The sequence below is a fragment of the Myotis nattereri genome (genome assembly GCF_964212035.1).
Source record: "Myotis nattereri genome assembly, chromosome: 1".
In the NCBI taxonomy this organism is placed as follows: domain Eukaryota; kingdom Metazoa; phylum Chordata; class Mammalia; order Chiroptera; family Vespertilionidae; genus Myotis; species Myotis nattereri.
In genome coordinates, this window is record NC_138075.1 from 23379331 (window position 1) to 23395471 (window position 16141).

General features: G+C 56.9%; 1 protein-coding gene across 1 annotated transcript; it reads left to right on the plus strand.

Moving 5' to 3' along the window:
- Positions 1–560: 560 nt before the first annotated feature.
- PGF (placental growth factor) lies at positions 561–14944 on the plus strand (the record flags this gene model as incomplete). Its single annotated transcript, XM_081106825.1, has 6 exons — positions 561–635; positions 1835–1877; positions 6090–6286; positions 7105–7181; positions 9262–9291; positions 14212–14944. The coding sequence occupies 6 exons, from the start codon at positions 561–563 to the stop codon at positions 14213–14215; spliced, it is 426 nt and encodes a 141-aa protein (XP_080962951.1). The 3' UTR covers positions 14216–14944.
- Between the last annotated feature and the right edge of the window lie 1197 nt (positions 14945–16141).

Genomic DNA, 16141 nt, shown 5'->3' on the forward strand with positions numbered 1-16141 from the left:
TAAACTGCGGGCTGGGCTCCGGGGAGCGCGAGGGTCCGCGTGCGGAGCCCCTTCCACGCACTGCGCTGCGGGACCAGCGAGCGCGCTCAGCCCCGCGCCGCGCCGCCCCGCCGCCGGTCCGGCCGGGCTCGGGGCTCGGCCGCTCCCAGAGAGCCTCGTCCGCGGTGGGCGGGGCGGCCTGGAGCCCCGCCCCGTTCACAGCTCCCGAAACCCCGTCGCCGACCAGCTCCAGTCCCTTAAGAGCTGCTGTCTGAGCAGGAAGCCGCATCTTCACGGGCCCGCGGGGAGACTGGGGTCGCGCGGAGCGCCCGACGAGCCTTCCCCGGCGGCCGCCTGCCCACCCCGCCGGGCGCTTCGAATCAGGTCCCCCAGCCACGACTTACCTGCGGGCCCCCAGAGGATGCTCGGGCCGCTAGCCCACTAGCGGGGACCTCGGGGCAGTCGCGAGGAGGGCATCCAGCCCCCGACTCAGCTCCGCCGCTCCCGTCCCAGGGACGCCCCCGGCGGGGTGAGCATGGTGATTTCCCTTCGGAGCCCCCTGCCTCGGGACGTCTGAGAAGATGCCTACCATGAGGCTGCTCACTTGCTTCCTGCAGCTCGTGGCGGGGCTGGCGCTGCCTGCTGTGTCTCCCCAGGTAAGACCCACCCCCTCATCCCAGCCTGGCTCCCCTCATCTCCTCCACCCCAGCATTCAAACCCCGGGGGCCCCGAAACCACAGACGCACTCCCTGGAGCGGCACCTCCAAGGATGTCCACACATTTCCCAGGAGTCGGGCTGGACCACGTTGCCTGGGAGGAGACCTCAGGCCGGGCTGACCCAGACTTCGGCCCTGGGGTCTGTCATGGTGGGGGCAGGGAAGCCACAGGCACGGGAGGGAGGTTTCCTGTCTGGCCCCTGGAGCCACCGTGGCTTTGCTAAAAGCATCTCTCCACTAATCCCAGGCCGGTCCCTGACCTTGTGGTCAGGGTCGAGGCCTGTGACCAGGCAGGCGCCCCTCGGACCTCTGACCCGGTCTGGTGGAGGGGGAAGCCAGCAGAAGGAGCCATGGGTGGGGAGGCTGGAGCCTGCCCCGGGGCTGAGCGCAGGGCTCCAGGGAGGGCCCGGGGCCAGACAAGAGGTCCTGCTGTACCGGCTCTCCCGGGTGGGCAGCCGGAGGTCCCACGTGCAGGGCCTGGGGAAGTGAGCAGGGCCCTTTTCCCAGGAGCCGGGGGAGTCTGGCCAGGAGCCAGCTTGGGCAGTGAAATCCTGACAAAGCCAATGAGCTGCCTTCCCACTGCGCTATCCCACTGCCCTGGGCGTCTTCAGCCCCAGCCCAGGAGTGGGTGGGCTAGACAGACCCTGGGGCAGAAAAGCCCCGCCAGCAGCCACCCGCTGCTGCAGGGCTGGCCAGAGGTGTAACGTTACCGCACACCAGCTCCTGGCGCCACCCGCTCCAGCCCCTCCGCTCCCACCAGCTGATCACCTCTCCTAGGCTCTGGCACCCAGCCAGCGCAGGCTGCATAGGGCCCAGCAGGGTGGCCAGGGGGCTGGGGAGGAGAAAGACCCCGAAGAATTGCAAGATCTTCAAGACGCAGAAAGCAAAGTACTCCAAAAGCCTGCAGACTCCCACCCTTTCCAAATGAGGAAACTGAGGCCAGAGTGAGGGCTGGGACCCACCCAGGGTCCAGTGAGGTTTTAGTTGGACATGGAAAGAGACAGCTCGGAGTCAGGGCAGAGAGTGTGCAGTGGGTGGGAAGGAGCTCGGATGGCCCGCTATGCTCTTGCCAATACACTCGGCCTCGGAGCACACGGCCCGTGATGGTCCCCCTCACTTCTGCACCTTTCTGTCCGCAGCCGCCGGCTCTGTCTGCTGGGAACAACTCGTCACAGACGAAAGGTAAGCAAGCTGGGCTGGCGTGTGCGCTCACCAAGCCCTCTCCGTTCACGCCTCTGCAGAGGGTGGGAAGGGACTGGCCTGAAAGGTGGGTGCAGGATGATATGAAGTTGGGGAAAGTCGGCAGGCTGGCTGATGCCCTGGCTGACAAAGTTGGCAGAGTTTGAGAAACCCCCCATTATGACCCAGAGGTCTAGAGAGGTGTATTCCTGGGCCGGGGTCACCCAGAGAGCATAGCTGGGGCCAGTAACCCAGGGTTGGTCTAGTTGGTTCAGAGCCCCTTCCCAGCATGATGTCGGGGGGCAGATGAGGTCTTGGAGGGCAGTGTGGGCAGTGAGTGTGCCAGGGGCTAGACTGGTGGTCTGGGAGCTGGGTACAGCGGGCAAACCATCAAGAGAATCAGGAGGGGAGAAGGGACCTTCCCAGCAGCCAGCCCTTCCCAGCAGCCAGGCCTTTTCATTGATTACAAACAGACAGAACATGAGTCGCGCCCTCCCTGGCCCCTCCACTCTCCACCCAGGGTTGCATCAAGAGGGAATCTTCAAAGGGCGAGATGGTTGCCAAAGAGACATACGTGCAGAAGGCAGGACGCTCATGCCAGGCCCCCTGCCTTGCTCCTCCCTGCCTGCCTCTCCAAGACATGCAGTCAGGCCACACACCGTTCCTGAGGCTTCCCACGGCTCAGTGGAAGTGGGAGTGTGCAGGGACGTGCACACACACATGCATGATGGCCAGTTGGGGCTGGGAACACCCTCTCTCTGCTGGCCTGCCTGCCTGGTAGTCATCTTCTCCTGGGCCTGGCCACGCTCTCATGCCTGAATCCCAGGTCCTGAGAAGGTCGGGGAGGCAGCAGCTCTTGACTTCATTGATCCTCCCTCTCCCCTTGCTGTGCCCGCTGAGGCTAGCACAATATAATGCTCTCTTGGATTCAGGGAGGGACCCATCACCATCTCCACCCCATATCCTCTTTGATGCTTTTAGCGTATTTCAGGCAACAGCTACTGAAGGAGCCTGGGCCTCAGTTCCCTCATCCGTAAATGGGAGCAGTAGACTACATACTAGCTAAGGTTTTTCCTAAGTTTGTAGGATTCGCTGACTCCATGGTGGGGACACAGGAGTATATATTTTCCAGGGACGAGGGTGAGGAGGCTTGGAAGTGTCTATCTAGGAGGGCAGCTAACCTGCCATTCTCACCAGTCAGGGAGCCTGTATTGTGGCCATGGGCCGTCCCATGAGCTTTGGACCCCAGTTATCAAAATCTGCCAATGCCATCCCCTCCTGCTAAGCCCGGACAAGAGACAGCATGGCCTGTACTTTGCAGCCGTGGATGCTGGTTTTCACTGCCACTGTCGTGTAACAGTGTTGGGCACTTACTATACTTCTGTGCGGAGCACGGGCTGTGAACTAGGAAGGCACTTGTATTCTCCCGGTTTCATGGACGGAGACTCTGAGGCTCACAGAGGCCCTTGGAGTTGCCTTAAGCCGTGGACACGCCTCAGTATCCACGGCTCACGGCCGAGCAGGCATGAGCAGCGTGTCCCTCGCAGCAGGCTGGCTGTGCACCCCACCCCTGACTGTGGAGAGGACACCTGCCGGGCCTGGGCTGTGGCCAGCAGCTCTGCCCAGCCCTGTGGCCTCCCGGGGGCTCCCCAGGAGCTTGCTCTCAGGATCAGGCACGTCCCTTCTTGAGTCTCCTCCGTCCCGGGGGGTAGGCAGCTGGAACCACATAGGAGGCTCACCCACAGGGCTGTTGAGAACCCACTCGTGGCCCTGGGAGCAGCCTTTGCTGCATGGCCTCGCCCTGGCCCGGCGCTTCACTGGGCTACAGCCTCCCACTCCTCCCACCCGACCCCTGCCTCGCGGCCCAGAGGCAGTGCTCTCAGGAGCAGCTGAGCAGACCTCCTTCCTGAGGGCCTCAGCCCACAGCTGGGAGTGGTCACGCCTTTCTCAACTGGCCCCTTACCCAGCCGGCGCCTTTGTTTCCCCCACACACCCGTGCAGCGGCCTCCAGGAACGGATTGCCCTCTTTCCCGGTGGCTGCCAGGTACACCAGGCCCGGCTCACCCCCTCAGCCTTGCCACGTGGTCCAGAAAGTGGCGGCTTCAGGGCCCTGGAGCCTGGGCCCCGTCGATGCAGTCTGTGTTGTGTGTGTGTTGGGGGGGGCGGGGGTGAGGAAAGGAAATCCCTTCTTTTGCCGCCAGGGCTCAGCTGGCTCTGCTTAACCTGGCTGTGGCCCCAACAGCCCAGCTGGATGGGAATCTGTTTGCAGACTGGTAGGGGGCTGGGATACCCCTTCTCTGCTGCTGTCCCCCCCCCCCCCCCAGTGGCTGCTCCCAGGGGAGGATCCTGAGCCTCCACGGCACTGTCAGCTGGCTGTTCTCTGCTGTTATTTATGTTTTCCACGGTAGAGATTAAACGTCCAGAGTTACATCGCCTCATGGAGAGTTTAGACTAAACAGGCGTTCACGGAGCTGTGATGGGGAGGTGCCCCTCTGACCTTGCACTGCAGAGGCTGGCTTCCCTGGGGTTTCGGGCCGCTTGTGGGAAGAGGGGCTTGTTTCCCACTTGGGGGTGCAGGGAGAGTGTCCCAGTGGCCTGGGAGGCAGGATCAGGGGAGGCACCAGTCCTCCTCCCATGCCCGGGCCCAGCCCCAGTGCCCCCTAAGCGCACAAAGCAGAGTGGAGCAGCAGACGCCCAGATAAGCACGGCTTTTATTGCCTCTGGCCTCCTCGGCCGGCTCCACGTGGACACGCCGCCTCTTGGGTGTTTCCCACCAGCTTGCAGCCTTTCCCCAGGGCCTCTGCGAGGCTGAAGTTTATTTTTCCTCAGAGATTACCCTGAGACTCCCATCCTCATAGGCTCCATGGGATGGACTTTGGCCCCTTCCGCCTCCTAGAAAGGAGGTGAGGGGGCTGCTGGGAGAACCATGATGGCTGCTGGCTGACCCAGATCCCGTGCCCTCTGCCACCAGCTGAGGACAACCATCCTGTGTAGGGCAACATGACCCAGGGCCGGAGATGTGTATCTGCCCACGGTCTCAAGGCTGGACTGGGTTGTGTGCCCAGAATCACAGACTGTCTGTCAGAGCTGGGAGAGCCCTTAGCAGCCATCTATTCCCAACCTGCTTCTCTTTCCCCAGCTGAGGAAACTGATATCCCAGAAAGGTTAAGTGACCTCCCCAAGGTCACACAGTCAGTGGAGGGCCGGGACTGGAAGCGAGGTCTCCTGCTTCTGGCTACTCACGTCCTGTGAGCCTCTCTTTGGGACCAGGCCTTCCCCTGAAGGAGTAGCATATTTTGAGAGATTCCAGATCAGCCCCCAAAAGCTTTGCTCATGACCACAGGACATCGTGGGGGTCAGAGGCCAGGCCTGGGGATGGGCGATGTCCCGATATTCTTCAGTGAACAATCATCTGATCAATAAGTCATTATTTAGCCTGTGTTTACTGGGTGCTTGGGTCCCTGTCCTCACAGGGCCTCGACTTGCTTGTAAAGGAGATAAGAGCCCCAGTGATCAAGATAAGGCCAGCCCTTGGGGCCTAGTTATACTGGAAGGAGGAACATCTGTTCACACTAGAAAAGCTGGAGAAAGCTTTGGAGAGGCGGGGAGGTGGGCCTGGAGAAATGGGTGGCAAGCTGCATTTGGTTAGAAATGAGAAGTGGGGGAGGAACGTAGCCCAAAGGTGGGAATGACGGTGACGTGGCCCAGTTTGGTTCAAGGGCTGGTCCAGGTAAAATGAGGAGTGGGAATGGAGCACAGGGCTGGCTGCAGGCTTGGCTGCCTGGCTAAGGAGCCGGCCCAGCGTGGGGCAGGAAATAAAGACGAGGGCGCACTCTGCAAGCCAGTCTCACAGAAGGTGCAGAAATGTTTTCTGCAAAGTCCCGAGGACCGAGGAGGCGCCAGCGCAGGCCTGAGAAAGACCCAGCGGGCCTGGGGGCAGCCGGGCACGCTCCTTGGAGCTCCAGGGACCCCAAGCCAGGTGTGGGTGCCGCACTGAGAACACAGGGGAGAACTCGGGACACTGGGAAATTCTGCCAGGCCAGCTAAAGGTCCAGCAGTCTTCCCAGAGGGGTGGCATCAGTTCAGAGCAGAGGAGGCTCAGATAGGCTGAGGGCTTCCTGGAGGAGGAGGCTCTGCCAGGCTAAGGAGCCAGGACGGGGGGGCATCGAGGAGCAGCCTCTCCTGACCTGACCAGCTGACTGTGCCCTCTTGCAGTGATGCCCTTCCAGGTAGTGTGGGGCCGCAGCTACTGCCGGGCAATGGAGAAGCTGGTGGACGTCTTGTCGGAGTACCCCCAGGAGACGCAGTACATGTTCAGCCCGTCCTGTGTCCCCTTGCTGCGCTGCACAGGCTGCTGTGGGGATGAGGCCCTGCACTGTGTGCCGGTGGAGACGACCAACATCACCATGCAGGTAGGGAGGGCCTCCTCACGCCCGGCCTGCCCCCTTGTCCACACCCTGCTCAGAGGTTCTCAGCACCGACTACCAGAAGGGACCTGGAGAGGGGAGGAGGGCAGCCCGAGGTCACAGGACTGCAACTGACTCTCAGGCCCTTTCCACCCAGCACAGTGCCCGCCTTTTGGAGCCTGCATCCCGACTTTGGGCCCACTTTTCCCTCCCTTACCAGCTCTCCCAGGCTCCAGCTTAGCCCCACTCCAGGTCTGAGGATACCTGGTAGGGGATGGAAAAGATTTGAATCTGCTCAGACTCAAGAAATCCCTGTTTATACCAGGAGTACTTGGTGCCCTGAACCTTACACACACACACACACACACACACACACACACACACGTGCACGCACACACAACACAATGGTTCGTATTACACTTACTGAGTAATGCCAAGCCCTGTGCTAGGCACTTCACTACCTCACCATTCAGCCTTTAAGGCAAGTCTCACTCCCATTTCACAGATGAGAAACGTGAGGTTCGGGGATGTTACTTCCTTTGCTCAGCAGGGAGAAGAGCCACGCTTTCAACCTGTGTCTCTGACTCCAGAGCATGGGCCTCCCTGCTACGCTGTTGCTATGCTGGTGGCCGTGGAAGGGCCTCCCTCAGATCCACATGCTGATGGGAGGGCTGTGTGCCCCACTCCTCAAAGCAGAATGAGGGCATGTCATCCAAAGGGTGGGGGGAAACGTGGAGTCTGGTCCTCCCCCCAAGGAGGGTGTGGGAAATGTTGGAAACCCACGGCCATCCCCCAACCCAGGCACCAACCTTTCTCTCCCGCAGATCCTGAGGATCAGCTCCGAGCATCGGTCCTCCTACGTGGAGATGACATTCTCCCAGCACACACACTGCGCGTGCAGGTAGGTGCTCAGGGAGGGGCAGGGACAGGCCCCGTGTGCGGGGCAGCCTGAGCCGCACGGCCGCCATCCCTGCTGCAGGCCACTCTTCCTTCCTGGCCGAGGGAGGCCGGCCAGGGAAAGCAGGGACCAGAGGCAGCTGTGTTTTGTCCCCACATCAGCCAGTGTTTGCCCGAGGAGGTGGTCCCAGGAGTTGGAGCACAGCCGCCAAGAAGGCACAAGGGGGAAGGAAGCCTGAGTCCCTCCCAGACTTTCAGGGGCTCAGGGCCCACCGTCCCCTCCCTGAGTTGGGAGGCAGTTGCCACAGCCCTGGAAGAGACACTGAGGCAAGGACATTTCAAGCCTGGGCTTAGTTCTGGGCCAGACTGGTGCCTGTGGAAGGGGACAGTTGGGCAGAGGAGCACAGGGAAGGACAAGCTATGGCAGGAGGAAAGGGGCAGAAGGAAGAAGGCATTGGGGTTTCTGTATAATTGCACCCCCACCCAGCAGAGCCTCTAACCAGCCCATTCCCAGGGCATCTGAGCATTCGTTTCCCGGAGAAGCAGGCCCAGCACTGCCGACCGGCCTAGGGAAGAGAAGCCGCTGAGGTGCGGTCCTGGTGGCCTGGGCTATGGGTGGAGGCTCCAGATGAGAGGTCCTGAGCCCTATTCTGGGGTGGGAACAAAGGGACCACCATCATTTATGGTGCCCTTCTGTGCGCCTAGCCCCACACTAGGCACTTGAATGTGTTTTCTCATTCAGTGTTCAGGTGTTCTCATTCTCATTCAAATGAGAATTAATTGAGCACCTACTGTATGCCAGGCTCTGTCCTGCAGGCTGGAGATGGAGTGGTGAGCAAGACAGACAAGGTCCCTGTTCTTAATGCTGGGAGGTCAGTACTATCATCGGCTCCATTTTACGGATGAGGAAACAGGCTTGGTGGTTCCACGGTTGCCACAGCGTATGAGTGAACCCCAGCCTGTCCAGCACTTAAGCCCCCCTTTTCATGCTACCTCTCCTGGCCATTCTCCAGGAGACCCCGCACTGCCCTGGCCTTGGCTGTGCTCAGTGTCCAGGCCTCTGGCCGCCACTCTTGGCCCTGAGCCCAGGCTGTAGGCCCCCGACTATACTGCCGTCAGGGGCCCTGCCTCAGCCATTTCCTCCCGTTCCTCCCAGCCAGGCTTAGCCAGACACCGATAGTTCAGCAGTGACTCCTCCCAGGCACAATGCTGACCGCTGACCTTTCATGCTCCACACCACCGTTGCCCTCACAGCCACTCTGCTGGGGCAGGCAGGCGAGGAACGGAGGCTCCACGAGAGTCTCTGACGTGCCCAGGATGGCACAGACATGACCAGGCAGTCCAAGAGGCCCTGGTCCCCTGCCCTGGCTCCCTAGGGAGACAGCCAGCCGAGGGCAACATTCCCTGGCCACGCTGCCCTACACCCCCACCCGTTCCCAGGGAAGACCGAGGGAGGCCCTGTCCCCTTCCAACAGGCTGACCAACAGGGACACCTTTCTTCTCACTTCTGGGCCAACAGCCACAGCCCCGGAGGCAGAGCCCGGACCTGCCTGGTGACCGTGGGGCTGTGCCCACCTCCCCTGCCTCCGCCCCTCACCCGCTCCTCCTGCCCTTGCCCGCAGCATCACATCCCTGGAGCAGAGGTGGCAGCTGTGCCCTGACAGGCAGCCTTAGCTGGCAGCTGCCACCCCCTCTCCCTGGCCTCACTCACTCTCCATGAGGAAACCGGGTGCACCCTGGAATGAAGAGCAGGAACAAGAGGAAAAATAAACAGAGAAAGCAGGAAAGGACAGGCTTACAAATCCCCAGATTTGATGCCAAGAGGCTGAGAAGTGCAGAAGGTTATGGAAAGGGGCCCCTGAGGGGAAATTTGTCTCTCTCTTGGAGGGGTCCCCGGAGTCTAGAGTGGGAGCTGAAGCCCAGAGGCCTCTGGCCATCTCTTCCTCCGTAGCTCCATGCTACCCCCTGGTGGTTCCAGTGCCAACTGCAGGACCAGGACCCGAATGTCCGAGGGGAGGTGAGTGGGTGGCAGGCCGCCCACACTTACCACGCTCCTGATTCTCCCCTGGCCTCTGTTTCCCCAGGCCGGTGTCGCAGATAACGAAGCCAGAAAGGTAAGTGGCCTGGCTGGGGCTCCAGGCTGATCTTGGGCCTGCCAGCCCCTGTCCCAGCATGACAAGCTCCCAGCCACGCTGTCCTGATGCTTTTGGCTTATTGCAGGAGGAGACCCAAGGGCAGTGGGAAGAGGAAGAAAGAGAAGCAGAGACCCACAGACTGACACCTGTGAGTGTGCTGGGGGGCCAGGGATGACAAGGAGGCTGAGCCAGAGGGGAGCCCCCACCAGCAGGGTTAATGCTGGGGGAAGGGGAAAGCAAGGACCAGAGCAGTCTTAGGGGCCAGACCAGGGAGATGCATTTTGAGAGATGCTAGGGCCCAGGAAGCCTCAGGGGCCTTGGATCTTGTCCTGGCTTAGCACGAGTCTCTGTATGGCTTGAGCAAGTCATGTCAGCTCTCTGAGCCTAGTGCAGTGGTCGGCAAACTGCGGCTCGTGAGCCACATGCGGCTCTTTGGCCCCTCGAGTGTGGCTCTTCCACAAAATACCGACTTCTGCGCATGGGCCACGAAGTTTCAATCGCACTGTACGTGCGCGCCCGCACGTGGTATTTTGTGGAAGAGCCACACTCAAGGGGCCACAGAGCCGCATGTGGCTCGCCAGCCGCAGTTTGCCGACCACTAGCCTAGTGTTTCTTTCTGTGTAAAATGAGGGGTCAGGGCCCACCTAGCATTTAGCCATTCTAGAAATACTTTTTAAATACTTGACTGTCTGCCGGGTATACCAGCAAACAAGCCAACAAGATTCTTGCCTTCCAGTGATGAAAAGTCCAATAGCTGAAAACATTCGGGGCTATTTCCTAGAGGCCTTGGGGAGGAGCAACTGCCCACTGGCTCTCACACCCTGTATTTCTATCCCCCGTCCAGGGGGCTCCGGGGGCCACTCGCTTCTATTTCCCTCCCAATGTTACCTGTCCCTCTTGGCTTCACACCTGGAGGCCCAGGGTGGAGTCCAGGCCTGAGTGTAGTCCAGGCCAGAGAAGGATCAGAAAAGGGAAAACCCAAATATGTGAGTAAATAGTAAAAACAAAATATTTCACCTCTACAGTAACTTAGACACCTGACAGGTCCTTTCGGCGCCAAGACTCCAGGAAATCATTTTGGGCTGTGGGCCTGGAGCTGACCCCGGAGGCTTCCGCCCCACTCCGTGAAGGCAGGGGTTCTAGGGAAGCCGGTCTCCCCAGGCGTGGGGCCCTCCTTTCTCCCTGGGCCCAGGCAGCCGCTCGGGAAGGAGCTGGCAGTGCAGGCAATGCAGGGCTCCCCACAGCCAGGCAGGCCCAGCAGGCCCTGTGGCTCCACCGACCAGGGCAGCGGTCTTCAGACGTCTCCCAGGGAATCTCCTGACGGAAGTTCAAAACCACGTGCTCTCTTGCTCACATTTAAGTTAACACTGAACTTTTCCATCAACGTTGTAAATAGTTGCGAAGATATCATTTCCGGCATGTTATAAATATTAATGTTTTAATATAAAGCCACTAGATAACTCTTCAGATGGAATGCCTATGGGATAGGGCATTTTAATTTTTAAAAAATATATTTTTATTGATTTCAGAGAAGAAGGGAGAGGGAGAGGGAGAGGGAGAGATAGAAACATCAATGATGAGAGAGAATCATTGATTGGCTGCCTCCTGCACACCCTACACTGGGGATGGAGCCTGCAACCCAGGCTTGTGCCTTGACCTGGAATCGAACTGCGACCTCCTGGTTCATAGGTCAAAGCTCAATCACTGAGCATGCTGGCCCGGCAGGGCATTTTAATTTAACACCATCATCCACTTTATTTATTTTTTATAATTTATTTTTTTATTGCTTAAAGTATTACAAAGGGTATTACATATGTGTCCTTTTTTTCCCCCCGCCCTTGACAGTCCCCTGGCCTCCCCTACCCCCCAGTGTCTTATGTCCATTGGTTATGCTTATATGCATGCATACAAGTCCTTCGATTGATCTCTTACCCCCCTCCCTCCTGCCCCCCCCCCCAACCCTCTCTGGCTTTCCCGCTGCAGTTTGACAATCTGTTTGAGGCAGCTCTGCCTCTGTATCTATTATTGTTCAAAAGTTTATAATGGTCTCTATTATCCATGAATGAGTGAGATCATGTGTTTTTCCTTCATTGACTGGCTTATTTCACTTAGCATAATGCTCTCCAGTTCCATCCATGACGTTGCAAATGGTAAGAGTTCCTTCCTTTTTACAGCAGCATAGTATTCCATCGTGTAGATGTATCACAGTTTTCTAATCCATTCATCTACTGATGGGCACTTAGGCTGTTTCCAGATCTTCGCTATGGTGAATTGTGCTGCTATGAACATAGGGGTGCATATATCCTTTCTGATTGGTGTTTCTGGTTTCTTGGGATATATTCCTAGAAGTGGGATCACAGGGTCAAATGGGAGTTCCATTTGAAGTTTTTTGAGGAAACTCCATACTGTCTTCCATAGTGGCTGCACCAGTCTGCATTCTCACCAGCAGTGCACAAGTGTTCCTTTTTCTCCACATCCTCTCCAGCACTTGTCGCTTGTTGAGTTGTTGATGATAGCCAGTCTGACAGGTGTGAGATGGTACCTCATTGTTGTTTTGATTTGCATCTCTCGGATGATTAGTGACTTTGAGCATGTTTTCATATGTCTCTTGGCTTTCTGAATGTCCTCTTTTGAAAGGTGTCTATTTTAAAAAGAAATGAATAATAGCAACAAAAAATATAAATGTGAACATTCTCCTCTAACAGTGGTTGCATATTTGCATTGCTTCTTTTTTCCTTGAACTTCTGTTTCCATTTCATTTCCCCCACAAAATTTCAGCCTAATGTAATTGTTTTAATGCTGAAGTCTTTTATATATCACCTTGCCATGTGTATCTGCTACAACAATGGCATATAAGTTTGAATTATTTTATTTTCCTGTAAACATAAACTCTAAATTAAATTTTCCCCTGGAATGGATTATCACAATAATTATCTGTAGTACCAATTGATCAAAACAGCACAAATACATTATATTTTAATAAGTGTTCAATATAAAAGTACAATCAGGCCCATATGGCTTGGTTGGGCATCGTCCTGTGCACCGAAAGGTTGCTGGTTCCATTCCTGGTCAGGACACATGCCTAGGTTGCAGGCTCGATCCCCCTAAGGGGCAAGCAGGAGGTAACCGATGGATGCTTCACTCTCACATCAATGTTTCTCGCTTTCTCCCTCTCTCTTCCTCTTTCTCTCAAAATCAATTTTTAAAAATCTTTTTAAAAAAAATGCCATCAATCTCATTAAGGGTGCATCTCAATGAGATGGATTAATTAACTCGTTAATGAATGTTACCTCCTGCCGACTGAGACAGGATTCGGCATTAATTCCATTCCTGATCACCAGTTTTATAGATGAAAAGGATGAGAAACCATGCTCACATAAACAAGTAGATGGGACTCAATGTCACTTAATTACTTGAACTTGTCGCCATAAGAACCATCCAAACCTGTAGAGAAATTTTAAAAGTTTAATTGAGTCAAACTAACAATTGCCAGGAAGCAAAATATTAATGGATTGAGAAAATGCTCTGCAGCGTATTTTTATACATCAGAATCAAAGGAGACAAAAGAAGGGTTACATGAAATTCTCTGGTGCTCCGTCGATAAGGGAGGCAGGATTAGCAAAGCGAGAAAATCTCTGGGATTGGGTAGAAAGTAAAATGGATAGGCACATACTTCTTTTGCATGGGAGGGCACCGGATAGGAAATGAGTAACATTTACAGCACGTGGAGAGGGTATTCCGGCAACAAGATACCATGAGGGCTTCTGTGGTCTCCTGATCCGGTGGGAAGTTGCTCCCCGAGGGGCCTGGAAAAAGAGATTACTCTGGCATTTCAAAGGTATGTTATCTTAGAAGCAGAAAGACTTTAGGCTCATGGAGGAAATGGTTGAACTTTGCCAAAGAAGCTACAGGCCTAGGACATGCCTTCCTGCCATAACTCACTTTCAGTTAGGAAGTTTTATGTTCGGACTACCCTGTGTGGTTACTGTTAGTCTCTGAGTTCCTAGGGCCCCCGAGCTGACCTCCCCTGAGCTTGTCAGACTTCGTATGTGACCCCCTTGTCATCCACAAACTCTTTCCCAAAAACATCAAGGTGATCTGCGAACAAAAATGACTTCTCATGACCTGTACGCTGACCATTCGGTTGAATTGTTCTTTAATTTGTTGAAAGCAAAGACTTGGAAACCACCTGACTGGCAAAAGGCTGGGTTGCCCAGGTGTTTGCCATGTTTCCTTCCTCAGCACCTACACCTTGAGTTCTTTGTTCAGTGTCTCCTGGATACTGTTGCCTTGGGCCACAGTATTGTCAGGGCTTTGGAATGGGCAGGATGCTGCCAGGTAGGAAGGTAATTGTGGCGAACTCTCAGGACGATGGGGAAGCAGACCTCTCAGGCGGGCAGTTTTCAGGTGGAGAACTGAAAATAGATTCTTTTAAAGCCATCAGCACTCACATAGGTCTTGGACAATTTTCATGTACCTCTCGGGACACCTGCACCCTCGTCTGAAGACTGCTGCCCTCGAGTAATCAGAGGTATCAGTGTATGGAGCCAGACTGGGTTCATGTCACCGACTAGCTGTGTGACCTCGGGCAAGTTTCCCAACCTCTCTGAGCATCTGTTTTCTCATCTGCAAAAGGATGATAATAACAGTGCCTTCCCCATGAGATACCGTGAAGGGTGGATGAGAAGGTGCTTAGCGCAGGGCTGGCTGGGCACCTGGGGACGTGCTTGGTGAAGGGTAGCTCCCGGCTTCTCTTTGGTGCAAGCAGAGGTCCAGGCATGCTGCAGTCTCCCTGTGCTCCCTGCCCTGCTTCCCCTCTGGCTTTGTCCCCGCTCCCGTAGCAGGGACCGCACCCTCCACAGCATGCTGACCCTGCTTTCTGTGTTTGGTCTCTGACAGGTGAGCTGATCCTTCTCCCCCAAGATAACCAGCCCCTCGGAGGAGAGAGACCCACACCCGGCTCCTGTATTTATTATCGTCACACTCTCAGTTACCTCCTTGCTGGCACCTGCCCTCTATTTATTAGCCAATTGCATCCCTGCTGAATGACTCCTCCCTCCAAGATGAGGGGCCTGGAGGGACAGGACCCTCAGGAATTCAGTGCCTTAAGCAGAACGTGAGAGAAAGAAGACAGCCATGGCCCGTGTGTGCTTCAGCTTGGGAAGAAGCAATGTCTTTGTGAGGGGCAAGCCGGGCTCCAGAGGCCTGAGGGGCCCCCAAGGGGCTGGAGAAAGAAGAAGAGGAAAAACCCACCGCCTGTCCCTGGGACTTGGGCTCTACACGGACAAGCAGGCCATGGCCCAGGCTGCGTGGGAAGGCAGGCAGGGGGTGAGGGGCCCTGTGGCTTCCTCCTCCCCCTGGCAGCGGCTCTGACCCTGGAGAGCGGAACACTCAGCTTGGAGAACAGCGGTCGCCCGGGGCCTTGGCCACTCCTCGTCCCCTACGGTTTCTCCTCACATCTCGCCACAGCTTGTACTGGGACATGGTTCTTCGTGGCCAAGGAAGGCTTCGCCATCCTGCCCCTCTCAGGGACACAGGCACGAGGGGGCCCAGGCTGGGCATGGAGCACGCTGCCTGCATGGCTGTCTGGCTGCCGAGCCAGATTCTCTTGAATAAAGTTATTCTAGTCTGGAAACCTCTGCTCCAGGGAGTGTCTGCCGGAGCAGCGAGCAGCAGAAAGTGGAAGCAGGTCAGAAAAAGGATCGTGGGCCCGCGGCTGCCCCCGGTTGGCGTCAGCCTCCTTCAGCTTCCTGGGGTGCCATCTCCCCAACTGCTTGCAGCAGGAACCCTGAGGTCCGCTCTTCCTATAAAGAGGGATTCCCAATATTTAGTCCTGGCCCCAAAGTTGGGGGAACGTGGCCGCAGTATCCCATGAACACCCTCTAATGCAAGAGCACAGTCCCCTCCTCCTCTCCCTCCCCCAGGGCCACCCCATACCAGGCCCAGTGCCTGGCCCCCCGGACCCTGAGCGAATGGAGGTTCCTCAGGTCCTGGCCCCCCCGTCTCCAGCCTGCTCAGGCTACCGAGTGCAGGGGTCTGCAGATGCTGTCCGATTTCCACTCCCTTCACCTCCCATCTTCCTCTGCCTTCCTCCTGAAGGCCTTGGCATGAAAGGACTAAAAGTGCTTTTTAAATTTTTTTCAGTCCAAACCACACACTGTCAGACCCCCATCTACCTCTGCTCCGAAAGGGATGTGGTTTTATTGTTGCCTGTACTGTGGGAAGGGGAGTTCCCCGCTCACTGCAGGCTGCTCAGGACAAACCCGCAGGGGCCCAGGGGCAGGCTCGCCTGGGGCTTTGGAGGGAAGCCCTGGACAGTCCAGTGGGTGGGGTGGGTTGGCCCTGCTGAGGCAGCTGGCCTTGGCAGTCTGTTCGCCGAGGCTGGGCCCCTTGGAGGACACTCTGGTCAGAATGTGCTCTGGCTGGCGATCACAGAAGGGGTGTGGGCCTGCCCCAGGGCAAATGCTTTGCAGAAGAACTGCACTTTCTCTCCTGCTTCTCTCCCCTTGGGCGGAGGCCGTGCTGAGCCATTGCCTTTGATGGACTAAGAGCCGAGAGCAGCACCCCTCCCCCTCGGCCAGGCCCTGGATTGGCCCCGAGGACCCCAGTAGCATCTCCAAGGCTCTCAGCTTCCCAAACCACCCACGTGGAGGTCAGTCTTCCGACACAGGCCATAGATCCCTGTAGAGAACTAGGCAGAGACAGGGGGAGCTCTTGGAGGCCAGAAGCAAAAATCCGCCCCCACGGCCAAGAGCAGTGGGGATGAGTAGGAAAGGAACTGACTGGCCCATTTGGCCATCTGGGCAGTCCTTTCCGATCAGTTAGGTCC